Raw genomic sequence first — 24040 nt, 5'->3', positions numbered from 1 at the left:
AATACCTTGAGTTATTGCGTTTTTCGTTTCGTCAATTGAAGTTATTATTTTCTGTGAGTTCTTCTCCCCACCTCAGTTGAACCTGTACTACCTGTACTGTATTTGCTTTTGATTACTATCGACATTTCATATGATTTCCTCTGGCTCACTTTAAGTCTAGTATGATTTCCCGAATAGATTTGCATTTAGCTCTTACTTTCCACAACGATCAAAACACCGAAGTAAAAGTTAGCTAACAGAATAACTCAACAACCAACCACCGACAACAACATATTTTTTTTGTTTCGTCCATCAACTCGAACTCATTCAAGGATGACAAATAGCCCCTCCCGTTTACTTATGATTTTCAATGATTGCCACGACACATTCACGAAACTTCACCTTCATGGTGGCCCCTCCCACTCCCATTTCATTAAGGTAGTGTACATAAATAGAACTTTAGAGATTCATTCAAGTCCGATCCGAGCGCACAACCCGGAGGACACGGGGAGTGCTCGCCACTAAGCAGGCATGGGCACTAAAGGCTTCAGGGAAGAGATCCGTACATTTTACAATGTGCTTAAAAGAGCCAGAAAGAAAGCAGCGCTCTGCCCATGCCTGCTGAGGAGTACTCCTGGATAGTCCGAAATCCGTTGTCAGAATGTGTATTCTAAGAGTTTTTCAACTTTTTGCTTTGCCTTTTGCCATGCAAACTCTTAATTTTCAATCTTGGCCTTAGGCCCTTGTTTGATTTTCAGTTGTCAACTATTGAGAAACGTTGCTAGTTCTACATAATTTTCATTTTCACACGGCAAATGTGTATAGAAGCCAACAATCACGTAATGCTACTGTTATTCGTTTCGGTTGAGGCCTTCAATAGAGCCTTGACTCCTCTGGAGACGCTTGATTTAGCTGCCAGGCTGAGCACAGAGAGGACCTATGCGGTCCTGATCGGTTCGGTTCGGTTTTTGACTAGCGCCATTTCGTAGTTAACGAACGTAGTTGCCATTACTAACAACACAACCAATTCCATCTCAAGTAACCCAGCGACTACTGCTCGTGGACGAGTCCGAAACTAACACCTAGTTTTTGCCATGAGAACGCTAAACCAACCAACCAACTAACTAACTAACTAACCCGGCCACTCAACGAGAGGCCACGTTGAAAGAATCCATGAAAATATTAAGAACTCCCATAAATATACGTACAATATATATATATATATATACTTAACGATTAGTTTGCCATTCGTTTATGCGAGCGCTGCCTGATTGGAGCCCCGACTAACTCGTTCTCTTTGGTCCTTCGCCAATCGCCACCTTGCAGGGGATGATCGGTCGCGTTGGTAATCTCGGCCAGCAACAACAGCAGCAGCAACTCCAACAGCAGCAGCAGTACGGTCAGCAGCAGCAGCAAATGGGACAACCTGGAATGATGGGTCAGCCGATGGGCCAGCAGATGGGTCAGCAGATGGGCCAGCAGATGGGCCAACAAATGGGCCAGCAGATGGGTCAGCAGATGGGCCAGCAGATGGGCCAGCAAATGGGCATGGGTCAGATGGGCATGGGCCAGCAGCAACAGCAGCCGCCGGTGACGACGCAGGCACCAACGGGCGGCCTCTTCTCCGGCGCGACTAGCCTGCTCTCTGGTGCTACCTCGGCTGCCACCGGTGGTCTATTTGGGTCGAAGCAACCGCCCAAAACGGATCCAATGCAACCACCCGGTGGTGTGCAGCCAGTGCAGCAACAAGCCAACGCCTTTGGTGCCCAGCAGCCCGGAATGCAACAGCCGGGCATGCAACAGCCCGGAATGCAGCAGCCCGGAATGCAGCAGCCCGGAATGCAGCAGCCCGGAATGCAACAGCCCGGAATGCAACAGCAGCAGCAACAACAAGTGCCACCGCAAGCCCAGGCTCCGCCGCAGGGACCGGGCGCCGGATTGCTGGGCGGACTCAAGGGTATCGCGGCAGCGGCGCCCGGCGGCGACGTCCTGTCGAAAGGCAAAGATCTCTTCGGGAAATTCGGGTTCGGCTTTGGCAAATAACCCCGGTCATTCTATAGGGTCCTGTTATATTATTCGTAGATTAGACCTATTATTACTATTACGATTATGATTATGATTATCGCTATTGATTACGATTACTAAGCTAATGTGAGGCCCGTGCCTCGTGCCTGGTGCCTGGTGCTCTGTTGCTGCCCATGATATATGATATATATAACACGTGAAACCGCAACTAATAGTACTAATGGTAATATTTTTTATTAATTAAATTGATAGAAATATTATGTGAGTCGGAGGGGGAGGGACAGTAGCAGCAGCAACAGCAGCAGCAGCAGAAGCATCGGCAGGGGCAGCAGCAGGAGAGACGTGAGCACACGAGCCACCACAGCCCCCAGATAAATTGTTGTAAAATTATTTAACAAATTGCCAGTTTAGGTGACTGCTCTGAACCCTCTCACCCTATAAAATACATATACAAGCCACACTGTCGCAGGACCCTCGCCTGCGGCCACCCACTCTCACACATACATAGATACTGGACACACACACAGCCACACACCATAACCATATATTATACAAGAGAAAAAACAAAAAGCTAGGCATGGCAAAGTGAGCGGAGAAATATATTATATACATACATTATATTTACAATTATTTGTTAACGCACATTGTTAAATTTGCTACTGTTGCTGACCAGTTTATAAATAAAAACCAAAACAAAAGAAAACAAAACAAGGAGAGGCGAAGAAGAGATTAGGAGGCAGACGAGATGCGAAAGATGAGGAGATAAAGCAAACACATAAGGTAAACTAAACCAAAACATTAACATAAAGATACATATATTATATGTATATATTTAAAATATATTGAAAACTAAATTGAGATACACTAAATTACATTTATAAATCAAAACAAAACACAACCGAATGTTGAGCAATGTCGTCAGACGAGGTGACGCCCCAAAAGGCGCCAAAAACAAATATACATACATTAAAAACGTAATAAATAAATCGATATGAAACATATTTACATATATTCGCATATACTAAATACGACTTCGCATTCAAATCGGGCGCGACCTTGACTTCCAGTCCAGCTAAGAAGAGAGCACGTGCACATCCCCAGTTACCACTAGCCAGTTACCACTTCCCAGTTACCACTTCCCAGTTACCACTTCCCAGTTACCAATTACCAGTGATAACCGAAACCAATCCCCGCCTCCAATCCTTGTGATCCTTGGACTGCTCGACTTCTGTACACATTCTATTCGCCTTCTATTCCCCGCATCTTTCAGTGTTCGATGTCCATAGAAGCTATATGCGATAAAGATATCAGTGTAACTTAAACCAAACCAAAGACCAAGAGCGAACTACTCCTACACACATAACATACATATGTATATGGGATACCCAAGGAAATGGCAAAAGCAGAAGCCAATACAAGAATATAATGTACTAAGCACAAGAGAGCGAACCTAGCGTTAGACACACACAGGAGACAAGTTCACTACAAATTCGACTTTCCCTTTCGTAATTACCTAAGCCGCCCCTTGCTACTACTTCCTAGAGCTACCCAACATCCCCCTTTACTACCTATTCGAATACCAAACTCGATCGTTATTTTATATAGCTAATACTTGCATATATGCCACGACTACTTCTGATTGCTTTTGTATCCGAGAGTTACGAAACAAAAAGCTAGTCAACTGTTTCCTAATGTTTAAAAAATTGCTTTAAAAATCAGATCTCTCTCTCTCTCATATACAGAAGATACACACACACAAATACATCGCGTACCTCTTGCTTTACGAAAATACAAAACATTCAAGAAATGGAAGAAAGTATAAAAGATAACAAAAGTATATTAATGAGAAAACGTTTACCAAACAAATATATTAAACAAGGCATATTTAAAGAGCGCATAGAGTTGCATATGTACATGTGCTTGGAAGGCAAATAATTGTGAGCAAATGATTACTTTAAACTGAGAAACACACACTGAACACAACCAGGAACACACCACAATACAGATACAGTCGCACACAGATACACAGAGGGGCATTGAGGGAAGGGTTGGCTTACATTTATTCGAAACATGCTGAAGTATCAGACTGCTTCGGATGAGTTTAGGCATCCTTTCAGGGTCCCGACACGCTCTCCTTCGGTGCCCACAATCACACTGTAAATTGTAAACTGGCAAATAGTAGTTGGCAGGCCTAGATATCGAAACTATAGTTGAGTTGATAGCTAAGAATGTCGAAGATTGAATTACCTTATCCAACACGATGAAACAAGCGTTAACTTTTCCCACGTAAATGGCTTAACAATCAAGTCACACTGTATTATTTAGCCACATCGGAGAGACGATTACAATCTACAAGCCCCACTTCGGCGTCCACCGAAGCAGTAGTGTTCCCGCAGCGATTGCAGGGACATACCGGAAGCACACAGACCCCAAAACAGATACAGATACAGATACAGACACACAGATCAAGATACAGCTGCAGACAGTCAGTCAGATACACCCTATAGTTACATACACACCAGAGTATACAAACAGTTTATTTCCACGAACAATATTTAATAATGAAGACACAAACGAACGATGATAAAAACGTACTATGCAATATGAAATGGATAATGAAAAAACACAAATGGAAACCAACTAAATTGTTATACTGTATTATTATACTTTTTCTATAAATTATAATTTCCTTATTGAACGACAAAAAAGCGAAAAAAATAATAATTAAACAACAATTTCAAAGAAAAACAAAGCTGCGTTCCATTCAATTAATTCGGTAATGAGCGTTGCTCCGGAATATTACTCATACGCCACGTACGCCGGCCCAACACGAGGCTTGCTTTATGGCTCCACCTGCTTCTATTATCTCGGCCTGCAGATCGCCCTGCGGTTATCTTTGTTTGTTCGTGAAAGCTATATTATATATTTAGTGGATGCATTTAAGTATTTACAAAGTCGCTAAGCTAAACAACTAAATCTAAGCGGCTAAATTACGCAAGTTCCGCCGCCAACACCGTCGAGTCCCACACGCGAACGTCAGCCGGAGATAATTATTCTCGTGACGTCAGGCGGCAGCGGCGGTAATTGAGGATTGGAGTAGGATCTTGGGCTAAACCTTGGCTTCTAGCTGAGGCGGCGCCATCTCCTTCTCCGGCTGCAGGTGAGACGACAGGTCGCCATCCTCGTGCCAGAAGCGCACATTGCTAATCACCGGCAGCATCTGCTGCACCTTCAGGCTCATGTTCTGCAAGATGAGCAGCACATCGTTGGCGGCCATCTCCTTGGCCACAGCAATCAGCATTTCACTGAAGGTGGCATCGAACTGCATGAAGCGAGCGCAGTCCAGGATCACGGGGAAGTCGTGGTGATAGAGACTGCAGGCAGCCCGCAACTCCGCCCGGAGTGTGTCCACGCCGGTGTAGTAGATATCCGACTGGGGCACCACATGCACATAGTAGGTGGACTCGTGCTGCGTTGGGTTACAGGGAATTTATAATGATTCCTTTAGAAAAAGTCTCTATATCCTACCTTCTTCAGGGACACTTCTATTTTGGGATTGCCCAGGCGCAGCAGGATAAAGATCATGCTGAGCACAATGCCGAAGAGCAGGCCCAACTCCACGCCGGCCACCAGGCATATGATGAAGCTGCCCACCCAGCTGAAGAAGTCCTTTTTGTTGGTCTGCCACAGCTCTTTGACCGGAGCCAGATCAATCTGTTTATATATGATATTTAAATTTAAGTTCAATAAACAAGATTTAAGCTATATGATAATTATAGAAACTGGACTCACCATAAAGATGACCGCTGCTATGAGCACAGCGGAGAGGGAGGCCTTGGGAATATATTGGAAGTAGGGGGTCAGGATGCTCAGAGCGGAGAGCACAATCAATCCGGTGTATATGCCAGCCATGGGGGTCCTTACTCCAGACGCCTGACTCACCGCCGAGCGGGTAAAAGCTCCGCAGGTGGGCATGGCACTGAAGAAGGAGCCGGCTATGTTGCACAGACCCAGGGTCAGCATCTCCTGCGAGGCATCCAAATTGCCGTCCTTGACTAGAATTTAAATCGAATAGCTCCGAGTTCTTTCTAAGTATCTTAAATATCACGTATACGCACCGAAAGCCTTGGCAATGGCCACGTTAGCGAGAACCGCCACAATGGGCACCACAACGATGCCGCTGCCCAGCTCGTGCAGGATATCTGTAAAGACGTAGGTACGGTTTTGGTACTCAAAGGCAAAGGGCGGAAGCTTGAACGAGGGCATGGCCGAGGACACCTTCGCTGAGAGGGCAAAGGGCACCGCCTCAATGGAGCTCTTTTTCACCCAGATGAACACCAGTAGGCCGGTGAAAAAGACAACCAGGGCGTTGCGGGAGATGCTGATGTACCACAGGATCTTTTTCAGCCGACGCGTCACAGCCGTGTCCTGCTTGAATTTCACCTGCGATAGGAGCTAAGAGAAAAAACAATCAAATGTTACAAATTAACCTAAAAATGTAGCCTTCCAACTTACCCTCAACGAAAGCAGCACAACCATGCAGAATACTCCCATGACGGCGTCCGTAGGACGAATGTTGGTAAAGAAGTCAGCGATGGAGGGAAATCCTTTGAGGCGAACTCCCAGTAGATTCTTGATCTGAGCAAATACCACAATCACCGCTGTGCCCGAGGTAAAGGCCTTGGTCACTGGAGCCGGAATAAAGCTGACTATAAAGCCCAGCTGAAATACGCCCATGGCCAGTTCCACCAAGCCGGCGAGAAAAGCCAGGACGATGACCACCTGCACCGGCTTATCCGCACAAAATTGCAGCGTGAGGATGGCCATCAGGCTGGTGGGACCAATGGACACTTGCGGTATCGTGCCGAAGAACACATAGATGATCGACCCAATGAAGGCGGAGTACAGGCCGTACTCCGAGGAGAGACCAGCCAGCGCGGCGTAGGCAATGCTCTGCGGAATAATGGTCAGTCCCAGTGTAATTCCGGCTATCAGATCCGCAAATGCCTGCTCCCGATCATAGCTGGTGATCCAGCTGAGGAAGTAAATGCGCCGCACCAGCCAGTGGGCCTCCTCCGGCTTGGTATATTTGCCAGCCACATCCGCATCCAAGTTGACAGTCTGCGCTTGACTATAGTAATCATCGGCATTCTGGGCGGTGTACTTCTCCTTTTCCTCGCAATTGGCTGAAAGAAAGAAATCGAAAAAAACGCTTAAGACGTGAAGCAGAGCAGAGAGTAGGGCTGCTGATCCTACGATCGTAGATGGTGGCCACCGTGGCTAACTGCGCTTGCCCGGCGGCTGTTCCGGAGCTGCGCCTGCCCTTGGGCCACAGGCCGAACGTGTGCTTTCGCGGCCAACGCATTGTGTACTGATTTTCAGTCTCTGTTTCAGTTTCGCCAATGGCCACAGGTACAACCGCTCTGCCAGCCGAATTTGTTTGATTTTGTCAGGGGGTTTTTAGCATTTTAATAAAAAAAAAAATTAAAAACGAGCAGCAAGCAGTCCGGCTTGTCCGCTTCCCAGCCGAGCCGAGCAGAGAGCGAAAAAAAGCGCAAAACTTTAATTGTGTGAATTCGTAATTTAGCACATATGTTTGCCTCTCGCTGTGGCTCGGTAATTTACGTATATAAATAACTGAGATTCTCGAAAGCTATTGGGAACGGGAGGGCTCTGTTGGAGAGCCAGTACATTCCATATACCACTTAATTGTAAGTTCCTATGTGAATGTTCCGCCCTTGAAAAACCAGTTCTATCTTCCTCAATCGCTCTTTATGTAAATCGTATTTTAATACAATTTTTTACCCACTTTTTTTTGTTGTATTTAATAGGTAAACAAATCGAAAACAACCTAAAGGTGATTAATATAATCAAATTCAGGGGAAAAAAGCGAACCAATTATCACGCCAAAGTGGGTACAAGTGCGTACCGACTCCAGACGGAGGCTGTTAGTCATCTGTCTCTGTGTCTCTATGGGTTAATAATAGTACAATATCGTATTTAGGTGTTACCTTTCGCACGAATTGCGCTAAAACTTACTCACAAATCAAATTTGTGAAAATCTATTACGTAGCAAGTCGTAGTCTTCATGTTAATAATAGATTTTATATACTTTCTGAGTAACATGCCTTAATTTAAAGGATTGCACCTCTCAAAACCATCTTAGGACATTGGAAATTGGAAACTTAATGGCTTTATTTATTCACTCACCATAATCCCATTCAAATTAAACCCCTATAAAATCAAGCAATTATTTCATTGTTTTCTCAGCAAAATGTTAATATTTGTGGTTGACGGTTCGGGCAAGTTAAATATTTTTATACACGGGCATTATCAGTCAAGATGGTCGAAAACAGAAACCGAAAATTAATGCTAATTTGTAACATCAGGCCCGGATTTTTGCCAACAGCTGTTGCTTTGCTGCTAATCAACGGGGGAGATCGGCTACTGGCATTTATGGCAGTTGTAAAATCGTAGAAGTAGTGTAAATGGAACGATTATAACGTTACCACGAGATCATTGAATGAATGTTGGAGACTTAACAGATTTTTAAAATTTTTTAGTTGTTTATATTTTAAGTAATTTTATTACTTTCCCACTATTTTATTACAACGATTATCGGGTTTTTCTTAAGCATTTAAATAATAATATACATTTTTGAATAATTTTACCATAAAAGTTAGCAATGACAGCGGCAGTAACTTGAAAATATTTAATAGCTAAATTCCTTTTTTATTGATTTAATAATATATCCATATAAAAGATTTAAAACTTTATATAACTATACCTAATGGAAAAATGTAAAGGAATTTTCTTTTATTTCCATAGAATCCACTCCAGTATTATCCAATATAATCCAATAAATTTAAGATCATTCAAATTATTTCTTTAGCTCCGCAAAAATACGAAATCTTATTAAAATTTCCGTTCAGCTAAATAAATTTTCAACTAATGTAATGTAGACTCGAAAGTCCTTAAATCAACTTTTATTGATTCATTGATTTAAAACTATTTAATGACTTTATATAACTTCATTTCATTTACTTTCACTCTAGTATTATATCCAATATATATTCTAATAGTTATTAAATCATTTCAATTATTGTTTTCAGTTTAGAAGAACTGCGAAACCTTGATAAAATTTCCCTTCTTGTGAATAATTAACTTATTGAACTTATTGAAATCCCTCCTAAAGTCCTTAAATTTCAAAGTTCAAACACATCTTGAGATTAACCGACCATTTATATCCATTCACTTCAAGTCGTTATAATCCACGAATACCTACCATCAAAGGATAATTTCTTTACAATAGGCATTTTTCACGTATCCGCATAGGTTTCACAGGAATATTAACCGAAGGACATGCGGGAGGAGACTGTACGATATATTTTTCAAAGATTATATCCTTGCTACTCGAGTGAGCCAAGTGCACCGCTTCGCAATCTAATGAAAACTGCCGAAGAAGCGAATTCTTGAATGATAAATAAGTGGGGAGACTTGGGGCAGATTTTCTGATAAACACGAAAAATGAAAAAAATCAAGAAAAACGGCGACAAACAGTCGCTCGAGATCAGCACAACAATGACATACTTAACGCCCATTCGGCAGGCGCAGGCGGATGGGTGGATGGGCGAATGGGCGGCGCGCAAACATAGCGGAAGGTTGGGTCCCGAATCATCTGTCCCCGGATCGTCTGTCCGGAGCACAAAACGAATATATAACTGGAAATGTCAACGGCACCCGAACGGCAACGGAAACTACGGAGATACAGAAGCTCCCACTCCGCTTCAAGTGCGCAGTGGGAGGAGGTGTGGCGGAATCTGGATACGGAATGGGTTGATGTGTAGTCTTGTGGACTCCAAGTAATTTTCCACCTCAAGTGGTATTCCAAGCACCTTGATCGATAAACGATGGACCAATATTTGGCTTTGAATTTAGCCGGATTCAAAGACTCGAATAACTCACAAATTAATCAATCAAATATGGAATTAACTTTAGCCAAGCGGTGACACCTTGTGTCCGGCATTCTAAAAATGCAAAAATAGACTTCTGCACAGATCAATATAATTAAAAAATCGAAAAACACAAAATGTAGGTTGTTTAGAAGTACTTTTATTAGTCTTAAAATAAGTCAAATTTGAGGAATAATAATTATGAGAGAATATTTAAGGAAATAAGTTCTATATTATATCATAACCCTTGTTACTTTTATCGCAGTGCCTCCTATGATTAGATCATAACACCAGTTGAAGGTGTTAACCATCCCCCAATCCCATCATCAAGCGTTACATAGACCCCCCGTCAACCCGGTTGGCGTGTGGGCCTGACAGATTAACGGCTACTGTATATAATGGAGACCCTGCCTGCGAGATAGCATCGTAATTAGTATAACTGATACGAGACCAGAGGTACAATTACCTTATACAAGAGCACAACAACCAACGCCTGACTTTGAAATGTTTGCGGTTCTGGGTAAAGGGAGTTTCTTGACGGCGGGCGGCTAATCCCGCCAAGATCGTTCGGTGTCTGCCGCTTTATCTGGACGATCTGGTAAATATGCGGATGTTTTGTACCCGCCCATCGAAAAAGATAATTAGGGTTATTAATAGGCCTAGCCGACCGACTAACCATATTTGTGAACTAGATTTGAGGCAAATATTTGGCCAATCGCTGACATGGCCGCGCAGTAGGATTCCCATCACAAAATGCGTCATCTAAGTGATATATTCTGGTAGTGGAAATTACGGAAAAAAACCTTTAAGTAAAACGCGCCAAATATTAAATTTAAATTTATGAGATGTGGTTCGGGTATAAAATATGGTTCTAGTGTCAGATTTGGTTCGAACTTCGAATATTAAGTGTGGATTTTTTGGGGGAAATTTCAACTATTTGAGCAGTCGAGCAGGCCAACAATGAATTAATTTGATAAAAAAAAAATACGTCCGTTATCCAAAATAAAAAAAGTTTTTTTTTTTATTTACGCGCCAATTATCGATTGCCGATAAAAACTCACAAGCCTTAGAGATGTGCAAGATATGACAGGTTCCGCCTCCAGCAGAGTTCCCAGGTTCCAGGAGTTTTGTGATGTCTGGATTTTTTAGGCGGAGAGATTCAGAGATTTTTCCGCCGTCACGAAACGGTCACACTGCATTACAGCAGGGAAAAAATAAAATTAGCAACAAAAGCAAAAATTAGCAGCAGTTACCGTGCTAAACGCCGCCGAAATTGCTTATTTTGGCTAGAAAACGCCTCGCCCGCCAGATCGCACACGTCCACGTCGAGAGATCGGAAAGTCGGAAAGCCCGTAAAGCGGTAAATCGGAAAATAGCACAGCAGCAGGTTAGGGAAAACGCCAGGTTTCGTGCGTTCCGTCGACTTCGTTTGCTGCGTTCTTCGCTTTAACTCTCCTGGTACTGGTACTGGTGCGTTATGAACAACAATAGCAAGCGGAAAGCCAGACCCAGCGGTGGCGGAGGCGCCGTTGGCGCTGGCGCTGGCGGAGGAGGTGGTGGCGGCGGAGGCGCTCCCAGCGGCGGCATCTCAAGGTAAGAAGAAGCACCAACTGCAGCAGCAGTGGCGAATAAAGGAAAGAGTCGGAGAAAGGCGATGACGGGCCGGGCGGGAGGAGCCATCGAAGAGGGAAAACACACACACGCACACACCTATGCAGTGCGAATGTGGCGGTGTGTGTGGGGCTGGTTTGCGTTTTGCCTTTGCGCTTTGCTTTTGCTCTGCAGTTCGCCGTTCGCCGTTGCCCTGACAAATTGAAAACCCGCGACAGCCAAAAGCGCCACAAAGAGCTCTTTTCTCCGCTCTCCCGGTCCGGTCCGGTCCACTAAAAAAAGGTGAAAGCGCGTCTCGTGTCCGCGGTGTTTTTATTTATCTTTTTTCTGTTTCCCCGTTTCTGCTTCTGCTTCTTGGTGGCTGCGATGCAGCATCTCGTTTTTGGAACATCATTCTTAAAATTTTAACTGTAAATGCAAATGGCGCTTATATAATAGGGCCATCGTGGTGTGCATGTGTGTGCGTGTTTGTTTGCAATGTGTGCGGGTGTGTGAGTGGCTGTGTTCAGCATCGAACTTTTTATGCTTTGTTTACATTTCCCTTTCACAATGGAATTTGTATGTGTAGAGAACATAATTTGTTTAAAGGTTTCCGTTTTGTCGCGTTGACACAACCCGCACCACCCCCTCCCTTCCTACTGCTCCCACTAATCCCATCCATCTCCATCATTCCCTTGGCTCCCCGTCTTTTTCCCCAGTTCATTCGCTGCTGCGCCCTTAAAATTTTCAATTGAAATATGACTGCAGCGCACACATCCCCACTCACATCCACACATCAACATCCACATCCGCATTTGTGGACAGTGCGGAGCATAAGTATCGGCACGTTCCGCCAGCTTTGAACGGTAGCCGCCATATCTAAACGAAAGAATATGTAAATATATAAATAATTAACGCCACAAGAGTGCTCAATTGATTATTTACCAAATGTGTTCTATCAATGAGTGTCTTGCATTGTTTTGAATTATATTTTTAAGAAAATAATTTAAATACTTTATTTTTCACGGATAGATTACGGAAGTTTTTTAATGTTTTTTATTTAAAGTAACTATTGAGAACGTGACTACAAACCCAAGGTTACATATAACCAGTAATTGAGAAAATTAACAATTGAAGTGTAAAGTGCAGTATGTTTAAAATGTAGCTTTATTTAGTTAAACATGGCCATATGTTTACAGTTTTCTTGTATTTAAGAGTTAATTCTAGTGTCTCCTAGTATTATCTTGTATCATAAATGTACCAGAACTTCGATGCTTTACTGTAGCGTAATTCCATTAAGAATTATCAGAGCAATCTGCTCGTGCTCGTGTCCCATACTTATAGCTCAAACTGTTTGAGAGACGACACGTCCATTATTCATTTGCGCACCAACACAAGCCGAAAGCTGTGGCCACTGTGGCCTGATGCGGTGAGATGACCCTGCTGGCCATTTAGGCCCACTGTGCGGCTGAGGGCCGACGAGGGCCCACAGTGCAAAGATGCACGCACACGAGCTCACGTATCGCACTATATTTTTCTTCTTGTTGTTTTTTTTTCTCGTCTCACTCGCTCGCGCGCTCGCCTTTTTGCGAATGCATTTTCTTGCATTGTCAGCATTTTGCAGCTTTGAGTTTGCCATTCGCCGCTTGCAGTTTTCAGTTTTTAATTTTTTCAGTTATTCAGTTTTTCAGTTGCTGTGACGTGCGGCGGCTGCGCTGAGTTTCGTTTCGTTCTTTGGCACACTTCGAGCCCCCTTGGAACCCTGCCCCCCGCTGGGGCTCGAAATTTGGGTCACTTTACAATTTGCTGACCGAACGATACACCTCGCTCTTGTTTTCCGCTCTACGTCTATGCATATTTATTCGCTATTCGGCCATGCACACTTGCTTTCCGAGTGTGTGCCTCCGTCGCAGCCTATTTCCCGGATCCGTTTGCCGTTCTCTGTTCTCAGCTTTTGGTCGTGTAGAGCTCTGCACCGTCTCACCTTATCGACGCTGGCGCACGCATGATTCACTCTTGAGCGCAATCAATTATTTGTTTTCATTCACGAAAATGTGCACAATGCACGCTCCGTGAATCAGCTACAGTTACCCTCGTTCTGCCCCCAGCTCCATCCCTGCCCCTGCCCCTGCCACGGCTACTGCGACTGCTACTGCTCCTGCCCCTACCTCGCCATCCCACACCTACCACGGGTTCATTGTGCGTTGCGTTGCGCATTTCACGGTCGTCGATCCTGCACGCAAAGCCAAAACACCCCGAAAACCAAAGCGTCCGTTCAGACGAACCGAAATGAACTGAGCTGAGCTGGTCCGCTTTGAGCAGGCAGCGGGACAAAGCTGGCCAAGTGGTTACATTTCGCTAATAACTTTTGCGGAATAAAAAACGCGGTCTCTCAGAAATGATTAAAACGAATATAAAAACAGTTTTTCACACATTCATCACACTTGTACCTAATATTTGGTAACCAAAGTTGTGGCTCTGGAGGACAAATTTTCGCCAGGTAGATAAGATAAGAGATACGACTGAAAATAATATAAATATAAATTTATTTACAATTTATAATTTATAATTTATGTATCAATTAATTGATGATGATTAACGAATATCCAATGAAAACTAAGAAGTGTCCAATCAACACTCGAAAAGTAAACAAAAATTATATTCTAGTAAAATATTTAATATGCACAGATATACAATAAAGAATCATTATCCACCCAAATTAACTTATATTAGATTCTGTGAATCCCCCATATGTATTCATATTTGCCTGAGGTTGATAAATCATTCCTACTTAATTGCCGTGATTCCCCGATAAAGTCTTCCTAGAGACGTCCACAATATTATCTCTTGCTCGTTCTAAAAACAAAGGCAAAAAACGAAAATACGCAAACAAAAGCCAGCCAGCAAACTGGCACTGTGTTTGCTTCTACGAGGGGTTAGGTGCAGTAGGCGATGCGTCGGGGTTGGGGGCGTCAGGTCATAGTTTGCAAACAGCGAACGAATCGATATCGCTGCCGTCCCTGAATGCCATCGAATTTCCAATTGCCGTCAGTCGCTCGCTGAGTCTTCTGGCGTCAAACCGCAACGATAACATTTAACCGAACGCTGGTGCTTTCTCTATCATCATCCGCAGATACAACTCCAACGACAGCAGCCTGAGGTCAGCTAATAATAAGGCAACTGCAGGAGCTGGAAACGGAGGCGGGACAGCAGCGCGTCCGGTGGCGCAGGGCGTCTACAACAACCCGTTTTTCATGCACTCAGCCACGGCGCTGGTCGGCAGCGTTGTGGAGGTGCGCCTGCGGTCAGGCAACATTTACGAGGGAGTATTCCGCACATTCTCGGGCGGCTTTGACATCGCACTGGAGCTACCGGCGTGCATTAAGTCCAAGAATCTGCCGGAGGAGGGCAAGGTGCCAAAACACATTATATTCCCGGCCGACACCGTGGTAACCATCGTGGCCAAGGACTTTGACTCGCAATACGCCACCGCTGGCGCTTTTCAGACGGATGGCGCCATCTCTGACAAGTGCAACGGTAAGATTCCAATCATAATCAATAACAAATACTTCAAATAACAATGATAATGTTACAGGTGCGCGCCTGGACGAGAAGGAACTGGAACCGTGGGACTCTGGCGCCAATGGCGACATTGACATAGAACTGGATAGTGCCGCCAACGGCTGGGACCCCAACGAGATGTTCCGCAAAAATGAGCACACGTTCGGTGTGACCTCCACATTCGACGACTCTCTGGCGTCCTACACGGTACCGTTGGACAAAGGTGACTCGCTGGAATTCAAAGAGGCCGAGGCCAAGGCCGAGAAACTGGCTGCTGAGATTGAGAATAATCCAACGTGCCGAGAGCGTTTGGATCTAGAGAACGGCGACGAGGAGGCGCTCTTTGCGGCAGTGGAACGTCCGGCAGAGCAAGAACACCGCGGCGATCGTGGCGACCGCGACCGCAACGATCGCGAAAGGGAGCGCGAGGAGCGCGATAGGGACCGCGATCGTGATCGCGGCAACAAGCCTCGCGGATCTGACTTCCAGCTGCGGGAGACCATGAGCAGTGACCGTTACATCACCAAGCAGACGCGCAGCATCACCGGACCGCAGCTATCGCATGTTGGCATGTCCTCCCAGGGCAGCGGCCGCGACCGCGACACTCGCGGCGACGGCAACCTGATGATGCAGGGTGGCGGCGGCATGGGCGGCGGGGCTAACCAAGGCGGCTCTACGCAGTCCACGGCAGCTCTAATGCTAGCCGGCGGTCTGAAGAACGCGGGCCAAGCCCCGTCGGTCAGTGCGGCTGCGGACACGTCTAGCAAGTATGGCGGTGGTTCGATGGTGAAGCGCAAGACCGTCCCCCAGGGCGGCAAGGTGATGCGCAACAATCCCACCGGCACCGGTGGAAGCAATATTTCCGTGTCGCAGGGCGGCAACGGCAATTCGGTGGGCCAGGCCAAAGGCGGTTACCAGCCATCGATGGGCATGCCGGGTCAGTACTCGTACCAGGGTAACTCGCAGATCATGCACGGGTAAGTGGGATCGGTAGTTAAATAATGTGTTCATGATTAATAACGATGATTAACTTAATTTTCCGCAGTTCTTCGCAGTATAGAAACCAATCTCATATGGGCGGCGCTTCCAAGCTCAATGGTGATTCGAACGCCAATGCTAATAAGCCGCTGCCCCAGCGCCAGATGCGCCAGTACCAAGGCTCCCAGAGCAATTCGTCACTTAACTATGGCGGCGAGGCCCAGCAGCAGTCGCTGGGCAAGCCCATGCACGGCTCCCATGGTGGCCATCCCGGGCAGAACAGCAACTCGCCACCGCTGCAGACCGGAGTGCCGCCACAGCAGCAGCAGCCTCAACAGCAGCAACAGCCGCAGCAACAGCAGCAGCAGCAACATCCCAATGTGCAGGCGCAGGGTCAGAATACACAGTCAGTGCGTCAGGTGCGGACCCGCGATAACCAAATGCAGGAGCTGCGGCAATTTGGTCAGGATTTCCAACTGGCACCCAGCAACAATTCACCGCCCCAACAGCCGCAACAACAACAGCAGCAGCAAGTGCAGCAGCATCAGCAGCAACAGCGTGCATTGCAGCAATCTGCCTCGCCCCCACAGCAGCAACAGCAAGCCATGCAGCAGCAGCAGCAACAGCAGCACGTGGTCATGCACCAAGTGCCGCCAACGCACCTTCATCAGGCGCCACTCCAACAGCCACACTATGTGCCTCAGCAGCAGCCCCAACAGGCGCCGCCTCCCCAGCAGCATGTGCCGATCCACTTGCAGAAAGCACAGCAGCAGCAACAGCTGATTGACACCCAGCACCAACATGTGGCAAAGCAGCATCAGCCGCAGCCGCAGGTGCAACAGCCGCCGCCACAGCTGGTCCAGGATCCATCGCAGCAGCCGCAGCCTATATACCACACAATGCCGCCGCCGCAGACGTCACCGGTGCTGATTACCTCGCCGGTATTGATGGATCAGCCGCCACCACAAGTTCTGCCTCTGCCGCCAGCGCAGCCACAACAGCTGGTCACACCCAAGCCGGACGTCTCACCGGCCCCAAGTGGCAGCAACACTACCACGCCAACTGGCATAGTCAGTACGCCCACAACAACGGTGATTGTAAGTTCGGGATCGGAAAAATCCACGCCAGCAGTTCCCAGTGCGACTAGCAGTAGCACCACACCAGCAGTAGCTGCGGCCACAAGCGCGGCAGCCGCCGCTGGAGTTGCTAGCAGTGCTACCACGCCAGTGGTGAAGAAGCCACACGTGCTCAATCCGTCGGCCAAGCCGTTCACGCCCCGATGCGGCCCCAGCACGCCGAATCCATCACGTCCCCACACCCCACAGACGCCAGTGCCCATAGGACCGGGCCTATACACGACAACGGGAGCACATGTTCCGGCAGCGGCGGCCAACCAGCAAATCTATGTTGTGCAGCAGCCGCACCCGTTCCAGCCTCCCACACACCCGCAGGCCGGACAACCACGAGGCATGCGTCGTAACAATTATCGTGAGTACTCTTATTTTTACTCTATTTGCTTTTTATACCCATACTCCCTGCTAGAGGTTACGATCTTGACCAGGATCTAACAACCTAAGGACTAGGTTATCTCATAAACTTCTTTAGCTCTATCCTTTTATTTCCGGACGTCAGTTTTTAAGCTCCCTAATTTCTTACAGCTCCAATGGCTGCATCACAGATGCACGTGTCGGCTACTACAGCCACGGGACAGCCACTAATGGCCACAGCCCCGATACCGCAGTTCATCCAGTATGGCCATGCACCGCACCAGCAACATTTCCAATCGCCGTATGTCCCGCCGATGCAAATGCGCGTCTATCAGGATCAGCCGCAGCAGCTGCAGTTCATGACGCCGACGCCACAGTCGACTACACCGTCGCCTGGCCAGCCGCATCAGCCGTTCCATCCGCCGCCACAGCCCTCCCCCGCCGGCGGGGGACCCCAACCGGCGTACACACCGACCACGCCGGCGACCACTTACCAGCTGATGTGCGTGCACCCCCCGCAGATGATACCCAACCCCTATTTCCAGTCGCAGACGCCACAGCATCCGCAGCAGAATCAGTATCATGTTGTGATGCAGCAGCATCAGCCACAGTGAGATGCCGCCGCCAGCTGGGCAATGGCGCATGAGTTGGCGATGGCGACAGAGATGGCGATGGCGATGGCAAAGGCGAACTGTCTGGCGGGGGGAGACGGTGAGGGAGGAAGACTCTCCTCCGGCTAGTGGGAGCTGTACGGGCAGCCAGTCATCAACAAGCAACATTTACACACATACCACACGACACACAACATGAAGCACTCACCACACCCGCATCCGCATCTGCATCTGCATCCGCACCTGCATACGCATACGCATCCGCAATTCAGAGTAAACGCGCGGCTTTCTTGGTCGGTTAAAGCGATTTTCCCCCCACACAATCCACGCATCCCCGCATCCTTATGTCATGTGCAAAAGCAGTTCATTCTGTAGCACATCTCACAGACCGAAACACCAACAACAACAACTAGGAAATTATAAAATACAATTAAACAAAAAAGGAAACTAGTACATTTTTTGAAATTGCAAGACTTCTACAGCGCACGGAAGCCAACCAACATGAGAAAAAAAAAAACAAACAATCACTGAAAACACCAAACGTATGAAAGCAAATGCAAACACAAAAAATAATACAAAAAATAACAAAAATGAAAACGAAAAGAAAAATTTAGAGAGCTAAAAGCGAAAATCAAATCATATAATATAATACGTGAACAACTATGAGCGTTTGTAAGGAGCGTTTCCTGGCCCGCACAAGTCCTGTAAGTCGAGGCGTAAATTCCAAAAACTGATTGGCAACCAAAATTTATGCAATCACATTGTAAACCGAAAAGCAAATGAAGTCGAATCAAAAATTTAAAAAGGAAAAGAAAGCAAAAACAAACGTCGAGTTAAGATAAGAGCGAAATTTTTTGTAAAATTGTTTTAAACATAATTTTTCGATGTACTTCTGCGCTGCTATATATACTTTGGTCCGCTTTGGCGATCTTAATTCCACATGCAATCGACAACCCCTCCCCCACAGCCTCGCACATCCAACAAACCCACACCCACACACCCTACACCCTGCACCCACACCGACATCCGCAGACACAGGAACCCTGAAAGCAAAGCGACAGCGATAGACACCAAAAACCCAAGTCATCATTCCAAGTTAGTTTTTCCACGGGTGCAGGCAAAGGGCCAAGCCATCATCCTCCAGCACTCGTCAGAGTTAACTTACTTTAGCATATATTATATGTAGTCGTGTGTTTCGGGAAGAGTGATGACCGAGGCAATGGCAACCCCTTGCCTGTCCCCAGCGGGAAATAAAAAACGAGTGTGAATTTTTTATTTTTTTTTAAGAGCGCTTGAAATTGATTTATTTTGTTTTTTCTTCCTCTCAAAATCGGTAAAACTAATTAATTTTATTGAAATTGAATTTTGTTTTCACTTCTCCGCTTCACTTCTTTCGCCAGCATTTACACGAAATGTTTAAGAAATCGCTTTAATTTACAATTTCCTTGCTAATTTTACAAGCAAAAGCAAATGTAATAGCAAGGCTTCCTTTTTGGGTTTTAGTGCCGCCGTTGTCCTTAAATTAATGAAAATTTAACGAAAAGCAATCCGTATTAATTCTTTGCCCGTCATCAATCAGTTCGCGATTATATATTTCGTATGATCTAGAAGCATCTGTTGTGGTCTGTTTTGTTTTGTAAACCTTCAAGTTTCCTTAAATGAAAAAAAAAAAGAATATAAAAATAACAATTATTATAAATTTAAATAAAAACAAAAACTACAAAAAAAAAACAAAACAAAAAAAAAACCAAAAAACAAAACATCTAAAACTTTTGTGTATCCTTTTACTCCGATATATTCTTGGGCGTTGACGTCTGGGGCGGATCTGTAAAGAATTCTGGAAAATGGCGCCCAACGTTGAGATTTCTTTACCCAAACTCGTCAAAATGGCTGTGATATGATTGCGAATACATAAGGTCACAAGCATTTTAACGACATGGTATAAGAAAGAAGCGATTTGATTTGCGAAGCGGTACTCCTTCTGGCTGCCGAAATTCACACGGAACTCATCAAAATGGCTGTGATATGGATAGATAACGGTAACATTTCACAGCCCTTTGAAGAGTTACGTAAGAATCAGACATCTTGGATCACAAACACTTGTTGGCTTATCCGCAGACTCTCGTTTAGTGGGTGAGGCAAAGGGGCTGGCTCTGCAGGTCGCAATTGGTAATCGATGCTCATTGCAATGCCCATCAAAGCTGGCTGTGATACGCTTCAAATGCAGAAATATCTTTCTTCAGCCCTTTTTGATGACATTGAAAGTAAGATACAAAGTAACGGCTCACACACACATACACACACGCACACTATTAAGCGCGATACACAAACACTGTAATGCCTCTAATTCACGTAACCGGCGTAAACGACTACGTAAGACGTTTTGGGCGTAATAACGGCATTTACATGCCGCTTAGCGCACAACGACGTAAAGTAAATAACGTAACACATAAGCGGCTTTCGTGTGTATACATATACGTGTCAGTGTGTCTGTGTTTGCCGCTCTGCTGCTGCTGTGTGCGAGTGTGAGTGTGAGTTGCTTGTATCCTTGTTGTATCCTGTAGTTTTCCTATTTCCGGCCTTTCGCATAATTCGGCTGAGTGGGGCGGTTGCCGAGGTAACTGGAACTGAACTCAACTGAGCTAGAGGATTAAATTAGTCTCAGAGTGTTGGGTGTTGGTGTGTGGGAGTGTGCGCTATGTGTATGTATGGGTGCGCGTGTCCTTTTGCGCGCCTTGCGCAGCGTTATCCTTCCCAGTCCGGCGCTTCTTTACGTTTCATTTTTTTGTGTATCCTCCTTTGTTTCTGTAGGTTAAGTAGCCGAAATACGTAAGCTGCATATGTTGCATATATGTATTTATGCTTGTATAGCGCAGGACCTGCATATGTATGAGTGAGTGCATTTACATACACCGGCGTCGGCGGTGACGTCGACGTTGACTGCGACCACCGCCCTCTGCCGCAGCTAAAGCGTCGTCGTCTGCCATCCAGTCTAACTGTGCTTCCCGCTGTCTGTCTGTCCGTCCTTCCTCCTTTCCGCTGTCTGTGGTGGTGCCTATGTGTGCGTGTGTGAGTGCGGCGAGTTCACCCTTAACATGCCCTTCCCAGGATCAGGCGACGGCAGTAGCAACAACAACCACCACCATTCCACTGAAAGCCGCACCGAAAAAGGACGAATATTTCGAAATTGAATTTGAGTAGCTCCCGCCATCACCTCCGGGCATATCTATTATTACACACATTTTGAGACTGTCAAGGGTGAAGTACTCATTTTTAACCCCATCTATGGCGAGTGCGGGATCTTTTAACTGGGAAAACTTCTTCTTACTGAGTTCCTATACGCACTCGGAGAAAAACATGTTAATACTTTCATCAAGTTTAATTCAAAAATATCTTTCCATATTAAATCCATTTCGAGGACTAATTTAAAATGCGTACAAGAATCATAAAAACCTAATTATGTAGCATAAATATGCATAGAAATTAATTTATGAACGTTTCCAAGGTTTCTTGCTTATAAAGTTTCTGTTAAGGAAGTTCAAGATCAAAAAATGTAGGATTTTTTACAAAGTAAATCATTATTGAAGAGTTAAAATGAGTTTAGGAAGACTTGATAACGGAGCTTTGGGTTAAAAGATTTGTAGGTTACATCAAAAAGTTCAAGTTAATGCAACCTGAGTTAAAGTTCCCCTAGCTTAGGAAGTTTATTCTTCAATGGTCTATTTGGGTCAATTTTTTTAATATAAATATTCAATTTATAATTTTTGGATAAATCGGAAAACTGACCGTTTGCTTTGAGTAAACAAATAGACAGAAGGTAATTAAATTTAAAGTGGACGTGTAGCACTAAACGGTGACGGAGAAACCGAGAATTAAATAAAAATATGAGCTGGTAAATGAACCCTATTTCAAAATAATAAATAGTAAGAATGAAATTATATTTCCTATCGAAAGAACCCATTATTTCTGTACGTATTTTTCCCTGTGTAGGGTGTTTCCCGGTCGGCTGATTGATTTGTGGCCAGTTTGGCCTCAGTTTGTTGTTGCCGCTCCTTCGGCTGCGTCTGCTGCAGTTTTTGCAGTCGAATAGTACAATACACATAAATATGTGCGGAAAGTAAGCGGCGACCATCCCTTATGCTCCTCTCTCCGGCACACACTCACACTGGCGCTCTTTCTCTTTTTTCCTCTTCCTGTTGGCACTCTTTCTCTACACGCCATCTGCTGTGCCTGTGCCTGTGTCCGTGTGTGTGTATTACTACTCGTATAATCGCAGACGGACTTGGGCTTGCCGCCCACCCTTTTCCTACTACTCCTCTTCCTTGTCCTTCTCCTCGTCCTCGTCCTTTTCCTTTTCTTTTCCATTTCCATTTCCCTTTGCCTTTCGGTCGTCCTCTCGTCATCATCGTCATCATTCTCGAGCACAAACGCGCACTCAAACTCATCCTCTAGCCCAATGTCCTGGGGTTTTTGGTCCTGGCGCTAGTCGGCGTTTGTCGTGTGTATACCGAAATACGTAAAATTCATTTATGGCCAGGGCTGATTGTTGTTGTTCTGCCACTCCTGCCGCTACCGCTCCTTCCGCTTCTTATGCTTTTGGCCTGCTTCAGGGCGACGGCCGCTGTCGTTGTCTTCACCTTCAGCAGCAGCATATCCTTATTTTACCCTTTTTTTGTGTTCCGCTCAATGGCAAGATCTTCTTGATGCTCTTTTAATTACAGGGGTTCCGACGAGCGAAATGCTTAGGCCAGGGTGCTCCGCTGGACAGTGTTCCTGGTCCCGTCCTCTGGACACTGGCTGCCGACGTATTCTGCGGCATCCGGCTGCCTGGACTGTATCCTGTAGATACGCACTTCGCTGGTGGCTCGAATGTGTAGCCGCTTTTCACATCCGCTCCTCGCATCCTATGGTGCCTTTTGCGCAGTTAGTAAATGGCCGCTAAACAATGACGGCGAAAACGTACGTAGTTGCGTGGAAATTTTCACCGCTTCGCTTTCACTAAATTTTCACCGCTTTCCCAGCGAAATTTGCATGCACACTCCTCGGCGACGGGCGGCCGGTTCGATTTTTGGCATTCTCATTTATTTATTTATTGTGCATTTTACCATTTCGATTAGCAATAATTTATTAACCGGTTTTTCTCGTGACATTTTTGCCTTTTTACAACCACACACAGAGCGGAGAACAGAGAACTGCCGCGACGTTTGCTTTTCGGCATCAGCCTTCCGCTCGTTCTCGACGTCCTTTCGGGTTCACGCTCGTGCTCTCCTTCGTGTCTATCCGTGTCGGCGCGTGTGTGTATCTGTGTGCGTGCGCGACTGCGTGAGTGTGAGATCTGGGCAGGACTTCGGGCCGCCTTCGGACCGGGCTGCGGTGTAGTTTTCAATTACAACAACGGCCCGATGGGTGCGCGCGCGAAAAAAAGGGCAAAAAGGCGCGCCCCCAACCGTCGACCCCCGAAAATACACAAAATGTATTCCGTTCTCGTCTCTCTCACCATTTCACTTTCGACACACTTTCATTTCTGCGCCGCCGCTGAGAGCAAACTGTCTCTTATTTTCTCCGAACCGCACACTAGTGTGCGTCAGGGATGTTCCATGGGAGAGCGAGCGAGCTGCAGAGTCAGAGAGCGGACGAGAGAGAGCGTAAGTCCTGTGTGTGAGCTGTACCTGAGTACCTCAGCTAAGCCCGAATTTCGGGTGAGAAAAATACTTTTTCCAGTGTATCCCCTCGGGACTTTTCACTCTCTCTTGGCGATGTATTTTCGGCTTGCCTTGGTATGTGTCATTGAACTTGCCACCAGAATCAGGATCAAATGATCGCAACCCCATAAATTAAGCCTAAGTATTATGCAATA

At 45.9% G+C, this 24040-nt stretch overlaps 3 protein-coding genes across 14 annotated transcripts in view; 2 read left to right on the top strand and 1 right to left on the bottom strand.

Annotated features, from left to right (window-relative positions):
• Positions 1 to 3005, top strand: part of Rbp (RIM-binding protein) — a 28390-nt gene extending 25385 nt beyond the window's left edge. For 9 of the 10 annotated variants that reach the window (XM_070286168.1, XM_070286170.1, XM_070286169.1 and 6 more), the window contains one exon: positions 1306 to 3005. In XM_070286168.1, the coding sequence (XP_070142269.1) occupies positions 1306 to 2022 (717 nt within the window). In that variant the 3' untranslated portion in view covers positions 2023 to 3005. The remainder of the gene's footprint in view (positions 1 to 1305) is intronic. The other variant, XM_070286172.1, reaches the window with a different exon arrangement.
• Positions 3006 to 4645: 1640 nt separating this feature from the next.
• Positions 4646 to 9426, bottom strand: LOC108081124 (sodium-independent sulfate anion transporter). Of its 2 annotated transcripts, none has more exons than XM_017176142.3 (6): positions 9290 to 9426; positions 6520 to 7190; positions 6123 to 6459; positions 5797 to 6059; positions 5533 to 5718; positions 4646 to 5473 (listed from the first exon to the last, which is right to left on the bottom strand). In XM_017176142.3, the coding sequence occupies exons 1-6, from the start codon at positions 9318 to 9320 to the stop codon at positions 5114 to 5116; spliced, it is 1848 nt and encodes a 615-aa protein (XP_017031631.1). In that variant the 5' UTR covers positions 9321 to 9426; the 3' UTR covers positions 4646 to 5113. The 2 variants fall into 2 exon arrangements, with proteins under 2 accessions (XP_017031631.1, XP_017031630.1); XM_017176141.3 differs by lacking the exon at positions 9290 to 9426 and adding an exon at positions 7261 to 7409.
• Positions 9427 to 11119: 1693 nt separating this feature from the next.
• Atx2 (Ataxin 2) lies at positions 11120 to 18925 on the top strand. Of its 2 annotated transcripts, none has more exons than XM_017176125.3 (5): positions 11120 to 11549; positions 14680 to 15083; positions 15142 to 16084; positions 16153 to 17573; positions 17744 to 18925. In XM_017176125.3, the coding sequence occupies exons 1-5, from the start codon at positions 11434 to 11436 to the stop codon at positions 18184 to 18186; spliced, it is 3327 nt and encodes a 1108-aa protein (XP_017031614.1). In that variant the 5' UTR covers positions 11120 to 11433; the 3' UTR covers positions 18187 to 18925. The 2 variants fall into 2 exon arrangements, with proteins under 2 accessions (XP_017031614.1, XP_017031615.1); XM_017176126.3 differs by lacking the exon at positions 11120 to 11549 and adding an exon at positions 11744 to 11849.
• The last annotated feature ends 5115 nt before the right edge of the window (positions 18926 to 24040 follow it).

The sequence above is a fragment of the Drosophila kikkawai genome, chromosome 3R (genome assembly GCF_030179895.1).
Source record: "Drosophila kikkawai strain 14028-0561.14 chromosome 3R, DkikHiC1v2, whole genome shotgun sequence".
Classification (NCBI taxonomy): Eukaryota; Metazoa; Arthropoda; class Insecta; order Diptera; family Drosophilidae; genus Drosophila; species Drosophila kikkawai.
Note: the sequence above shows the minus strand (reverse complement) of the source record. Positions and strands in the feature narration are given on the sequence as shown.